Source organism: Rutilus rutilus (assembly GCF_951802725.1).
Source record: "Rutilus rutilus genome assembly, chromosome: 5".
Lineage (NCBI taxonomy): Eukaryota > Metazoa > Chordata > Actinopteri > Cypriniformes > Leuciscidae > Rutilus > Rutilus rutilus.
Window position 1 is genome coordinate 37896086 of NC_140213.1, and position 7061 is coordinate 37903146.

At 36.1% G+C, this 7061-nt stretch overlaps 1 protein-coding gene across 1 annotated transcript in view; it reads left to right on the plus strand.

The window, feature by feature from the left end:
- Window positions 1-7061, plus strand: part of igf1ra (insulin-like growth factor 1a receptor) — a 98081-nt gene that overhangs the window by 70573 nt on the left and 20447 nt on the right. The window contains exons 4-6 of the mRNA XM_084409813.1: window positions 1284-1420; window positions 4029-4173; window positions 5981-6189. Of these exons, the coding sequence (XP_084265939.1) occupies window positions 1284-1420; window positions 4029-4173; window positions 5981-6189 (491 nt within the window). The remainder of the gene's footprint in view (window positions 1-1283; window positions 1421-4028; window positions 4174-5980; window positions 6190-7061) is intronic.

Below are 7061 nucleotides of genomic sequence, written 5' to 3' on the forward strand. Positions count from 1 at the left end.
TTTCAAATGATCTAGACCCACAGTGTAGGGTTTTTTGTATATTTTTTTATTAGGTTTCAAAAATCAGTGAAATTGACACCTGGCGCATGGAGAGAGGAAGATCGCCATTATTTAGGGATTCTACAAAAACCCAGAGAAGTAGTGGGGAAAGCCAAGGAGAAAACTTTTTTAAAAACTCTGTGGGAAAGCCATCTGGACCCGGGGATTTTCCACTCTGCATCTGTGTAATAGCTTGCAGAATTTCGGTTAGACTAATAGGATCATCTAATTTAGTTTTTGACTTACTACTGATTTAGGGATGTCAAGATTTTCAAAAAAATTATCAGTAAAATTAGAATCATTGAGGGAGTTTGAATGATTTTAAGAAGAATACATTTCTTGGGGGTCTGATACAATATTTCCTACTGGGGTTAGGACTTGAGAAATAAAGCTTTTTGCAGTTTGTAGTCTAAGTTGTAATGCAAGTGTTTTACCTGGTTTATCACCAAACTCATAGAAACGGTGTCGAGACTTAAGTAGAAGGTGCTCAGCATGGCTAGTGAGATAGAAGATTCAATTCAGATAGCAAAAAAGCCCTTATTGGTGAGAATAGATGAAATGTTCCTCTTGAACTTCCTCTTCATTTATAAATCCATAATCCTTAAAAGGGAAATACTACCACAGAATCGGTCCTAAACATCAGCCCTGCCTGTTTCTGTAGGTTCAGGTTCCATTAATAACACCAAGTCAAACCTGACTACTCTTTCCACAGCCATTGGTCTAAAGCTGCTATTTATGTTGCCATTAAGATGTATGTGCTGATTTGAAGGGTTAGATTGAGATTTATGATCTTCAATATTTAAAATCCAGGCCTGTTCACTTTCAGGTAGTATGTAACATGCTGGAACATGTCTAAACCAGGTAAAGGAGATTGTAATTACCACACCTTGGACTTTACTTAAGACACCTGCACTTTTCAAGTAAAATATTAACAAACTTTTCCATATAACTTTTTAGATGCTGAGTCTGTTTTGCCTTTAAATTGACCAGACCTGGTTTTGCCTCACTGCTGATTTAATGATCCTCTTTTCACATAAAACCCAGGGTTTAAGCAGGAACTCTGTTCATAAAGCAGTGACCTTGTGTTTGTCAAAAACAAGCCTTAAATATTCTTCATGTTTTGGTGAGACACAATAATCCTGTCACGGTTCAATGGCGTTTGCCTGTTTGGAGTCTGTGTGTGTGGCTGGGACCTGTCCTTGACACTTACTCTCCCTTCTTCTCCCTCTCTCTCCCATCTGCAGTATGTTTTGTAGTGCCTGTGACGGACTGTGCGACAAGGTCTGCGAAACTAAAACAATTGACTCAGTGGATGCTGCTCAGTCCCTGCAGGGCTGCACGGTCATCAAAGGCAACCTGCACATCAACATCCGGCGGGGCAGTAAGTACCCTCACTCTCAACCTTTTCTCCACAAATGACATGAACATTCCCACTGTCATGGAAAACCTGGAATTATCAAAGAATGTTCAAATTGTGATATCCAACATGGGAATTTTATGATAAAGAGTTAAATATTAGAATTTTTTTATAGTATTTTTTAGTTGCATATTATATTTCATATATGCATATTCATATTTAATCTGCTAGATGTAAAAAAAAAAAAAAAAATTATTATACAATTTTTCATTGGGTTTTCACCCCAAAACATCCCTTTTTTGGTGATAAAAATATATATACATTTTTTTTGAAAAGTTTGTCATTGGTAAAGTCAATGTCATTGGTACAGTTTTTTTTATAAAAAAAAACTAAAATTGAGAATTGAGACAAAAAAAAAGAAAAGATTTTGCAAAAAGTATTTTAGAGCTGTCAAAGTTCACATTAACTTAAAATATTAGTATTTTTTAACAGTGCTTGAACAATATATTTTTTTAATTAAGGCGAGACACGGCAGGCAAAAACATAGTTTTGTTTTTACTGGTCAATTTTGAGATTTTTGGAAATTTGTCTTCAATAACATGTCTTCTTTCAGACTTGTGGTGAAAAAAAGTCAGAAATACACATTTAGGTCTTTATTTTACTACACTTTGTCTGTTTGCATCTGTAGATTTCTCATAAATTCAACAAAAGTTGTCGTTGTAAATCATCCCGCCGCTCCGCGATCTCTGTCTGCTCCCTGTCATCACATGCACCGCTGGAAAGCTCTCTCTTCACTGTACAATGCTGTCAGATCCAAATATGGTCATTTCCTTTTTATCAGCAACCAATCATGAAAGTAAAAGGGCTGAATGCGCAATCTCATTGGCTGATGATAAATCTTTAAAGCCCGTTTTCTCAAAATGACTTTTCTCTCATACTCCAAGTCCGAAATCTCCACTTCAGTAGCACCTATATACACCAAACTTCCCAGTCTTGTACCTAGTTATATTATGAAGACATTTACAGAGGGATTTGTAAATATATTATTCCTAGCCTGATTTACATAACATTTTATTCCAAAAAACATGGCAAAAATATATTTTTTAAGGCTATTGACAGTATATTCTGATTTACAGGATAACAAAAGTAGATATCCATAAATCCCTCTGTAATTATTTTCCCCATCTAATATGTGAACACAATGAAAAAATAATTTTTAACCTGGCTTTATCCAATACTCAGATTTGCAAATTAGCGCATATTTAATTAGATATTGCCTAATTTGCATATTTAAACATTAAATTACAGAAAACTTGTAATACATTTTTTTTCTCATCTTAATTTAGGAACATTCCTCATCAACTGGGAATGTTTCATGGTGATATCTGCTAGTCAAAAATGTTACCCTATTCACCTGTAGTGTCTCGCCTTAAAAATATAAAATCAAAAAACAACATATAGGAGACATTTGTACCCTAAACTTATCATTATTTAAATATTTATTCCCTAAAGATTGGTACCTGATACACAAATGAAAATCAATTTAAAATTTGTATTATTTGTATAATTATTATTTTAAATGTACAAATATTTTTTAAACCCTTATCCAGTAATCAGGAACGGCAGGAAAGATCATGAAAATCATTGGTCAAACGCTGGTAGACCCTGATTATTGTTTTTATTTTCCTGGGGTGACATAATGGCCAGCTGTTGCTGCCAGCAGAGTCCTGCACTGGTCCTGTTTGGTAAACCCGCACTCACAGAACTTAACAGAACACACGACCCGTAATCCGACAGCAGCACTGATTTCATTCTGTACCCGACTCGACCCATTTGACATAAAGACCGCGACCCGAACTACACCCACATTAAATCTACTACATCAGATTGACAAAAAAATATTTATTTTCTCATGTAACACAAGCAATCAAACCAACATTAGCCATTCTGAGTTGATGCATTTAAGAAAAATAGACACGCTGATGTAGACGCAAGATGAGAATGTGCATCCGTCGTGTAAACGATACAAAACTTTTTCCTACATCATGTAAACAATCTGCCCATACAGATGATTAGAGGTCTCCATAGATTATAAGAACAAATACGAGCCTTTACTGTCATATAATATTGAGGAATTTAAATGTTTAATGTGTCTCTGCATTGTATAGGTCCTCTTAGCAGCAAATTTTTTTAACTTTTATTCAAATTGCAAATAGATTATATACTGTACAGAAAGTGAGCAAAAAGCACTCCCTTAATGACTGAAGATGTCAATCACTTTAGTTGCTGCGCGATTGGCTACAATGCACAACGCTGAAAATCGCGTTGTAATTGGAAACCTTTGACAGTCTTCAGACTACAGAGCGTAAACACAAATAAGCACAGGACCGTTCCCGACCCGCACCGCAGATGACAACGTAAATAGAGGTTCACCCATCCCCACCCGTGTGCAGGACTCTGGCTGCCACCCATGTATCACTCACACTGATGAAGTGATGAGTTAGTGCAGACACTGTGTGTCCTTTGGGATTTGGTTTGTGTTGCTCCAGTGTCATATCTCTCTCTCTGTCTGTCTGTCTGTCTCCCCTCTCACACTGTCTATCTCTCTCTCTCTCTCTCTCTTTTTCCCCAGATAACATTGCATCAGAGCTGGAGAGTTTCATGGGCCTGATCCAGACAGTCACTGGATATGTAAAGATCAAACACTCTCAAACTCTGGGCTCTCTGTCCTTCCTCAAAAGTTTGCGATACATTAATGGAGAAGATCTCTCAGAGCAGTAAGGCGCATAAAACACATAACTATTGTGGTGGCATGTTGATGATTGATTGTGTACAGAACAGAGTTAGCCTGCAAAACAGGTGCTGTAAATATGCTATATGTCTCACTGAACACTAGTTATTTGTTGGCCTGCATAGGACTATCAAGATCATTCGTGTCATCTTGAATGGCAGTTTGACTCCTCTAATGTGGAGATAATTTCAGCCTTAAGCGTGTTATTTGATCAGTATCTTCATCAGATGAAGATGAAAAAGGACTGCTCTCCGTTAAAATAATACCGGTGTGATTATGTCTGAATGAATGTATTGTTTCATTTAGTTGTTTTTGCACCTAAGAGTAGGACTTTGTTGGGAATAGGTCTTTATACACGTTATAACTGTAAGAATGTTATAAAAATGTATTATATTATATATTAATATACTAAGAAATTTAAGATTAGTCTCCCATTGACAACCGTCCAAAAATTTGAGTCAGTAAGTCTATTATGCTCACCAAGGCTGCATTATTCTGCATTATAAAAACAGTAATATTGTGAAATGTTATTACAATTTAAAACAACTGTTTTCTATTTTAATATATAATAAAATGCAATTTATTCCTGTGATTTAAGAAGCTGAATTTTCAGCAACCATAACTACAGTTTTCCTATATGATCCTTCAGAAATTATTCTTATATGCTGATTTGCTGCTCAAGAAACATTTCTTATTCATTCCTTATTATTATAATTTCTTATTATTTTGTTAAAAACTGTTTTTTAAACAGTAAAACAAAAAGGTTCAAAAGAACAGAATTTATTTGAAACAAGATTTGTAACATTATAAGTCTTTTGTCACTTTTGATTAATTTAATGAGCCTTGCTGAATAAAAATATGAATTTCTTAAAAAAAAAAAAATCTTACTGACCCCAAACTTTTGAAGCGACCAAGCGAGTTAGACCAGCTGGTAGGTGGTTTGTTGCTGGTCAAAAATGATTACCATCTATTATGTTCCATAACTCAGCTTCTGCACCAGCACGGTAGTCACGTTGCAACATAGTCTCATGTCTGAAACAAAAAGAACATGAATATTTCTTGTAACACTCTGTGTACTTGACGATTCCCTGATTGCAACACGTGTCTTCAAGGGTTTCCATAGGAACGGGTGAAAGTAATAAAATGTCTGCTCTAATGGAATGTACAGCTCAGACTCGTAAAGCTAAGTCGAGAGATTCAGCTAATGTACGTATGTTGTTCGTACACAAAGAAGTATACATTTAACCTCCTGATTAAGCTATTTGATATCATGTACATTAATGTATGTACTGAAGTATCAAGTATATATATATAAATCAGTATTTGCTATCTGACTCATTTTCCCTCCCATGATTTCACGGAAGATGTCTGAGGGAGGCTGTGGGAACTCTTCTGTTGTGATCTCACTAGGGTTGAGTTTCATCTTGAGGAATGCTTGTAAGCAGCGCAGGCATTCTCCACGTTCCTGAGGAGTTCAGTGCGACTCAGTCGGGTGCAGCTGTAGAAGTCATCCTAAACCCTTTTCTGAGCCCTGATCTCCGCGTGTGCTTTAATGAAATACAATCTGTGCATGCGCTTCAGTTGTTGTTTTCACACATATCACATTTGTCACGTGAATAACCAGATCCGATCATTCTAATTCCTTTCTTTGCTTAGATTATACTTACATTAGAAATAATACATTTAGTATTTAATACTTAGCTGTTTCGTTGTGTGTGTGTGTGTGTGTGTGTGTGTGTGTGTGTGTGTGTGTGTGTGTGTGTGTGTGTGTGTGTGTGTTTTTCCTACTATAGGATTTATGCATTCTATGCGGTGGACAACCAGAACTTGCAGTACTTGTGGGACTGGAGTCAGCACAATCTGACCATTAAAACTGGGAAACTCTTCTTTCGCTTCAATCCCAAGCTTTGCATGTCTGAGATCCAGAAAATGTGGGAGAAGACCAGGGTAGAGCAGAAGATGGAAGAGGACGACGTTCGTAGCAATGGAGAGCGAGCAAGTTGTGAGTAGACAAAATACTACTCCGATTCAGCAGTGGCAGAGCACCACAGGAAACACTTTAGCTGCTTTTCCTCCAGGTTGAATAGCAGCTAAAGTGCCACTGCTGAATCTAGGGTTGCCAACCGTTCCGTATAATACGGAATCGTCCCGTATTTAACGCAGTTTGTCCCGTATTTTCAGGCATACGATCTAAATGAAGAATTAACCATTTCTTTGAGACAAATCTTTGTTTGATTTGATTTGATTCGCTCCCGCTTCACAGCCATCGGGACTCGCGCTAATGGCAAATCCATTCTTTCACTGTCCGCGTTTTGATTCCGTCATCAGTTTGGACGACTACAAACAACGTGATTATTGTTCATGAGTCCAACATTCAGCAACGCAAGAAAACATGCAGTCTACCTGAGGGAAGACGTTATCAAAAATCTTTCACTATTGTAAGTTAATGTTAAATAGAGAAAAACATTTTACATTAAAGTAACTTGTACCGTAGGCTACTTTGGACCTCGTTATTGAAACATAAAATAACAAATAAAATCTCAAAATCTCAAGCACCAAAAGCCGTTTAATTATTGTGCTTTTAAATTTTATGCCATCTATGTATCTTCCTGACCAAAAAAAAAAAATACTTTTATGTTTATCGTTTTGAATAGAGGTTGATGATATAGTAATATTCGTTGGTATAGCTATATATTGAAAATAGGTCAAATTCAACAATTTGAACATGGAGCCACATTATTTCTATGGGACTTAACCATATATGGCCTTTAAAATGAAGATTACAAAAGAAAAGTTTATTAAGAATGAGAATATAGAAGGATATTAAGATATCTTTTTTTATTTTTAGAGTTACAGGCACACAAACTTTGGAAA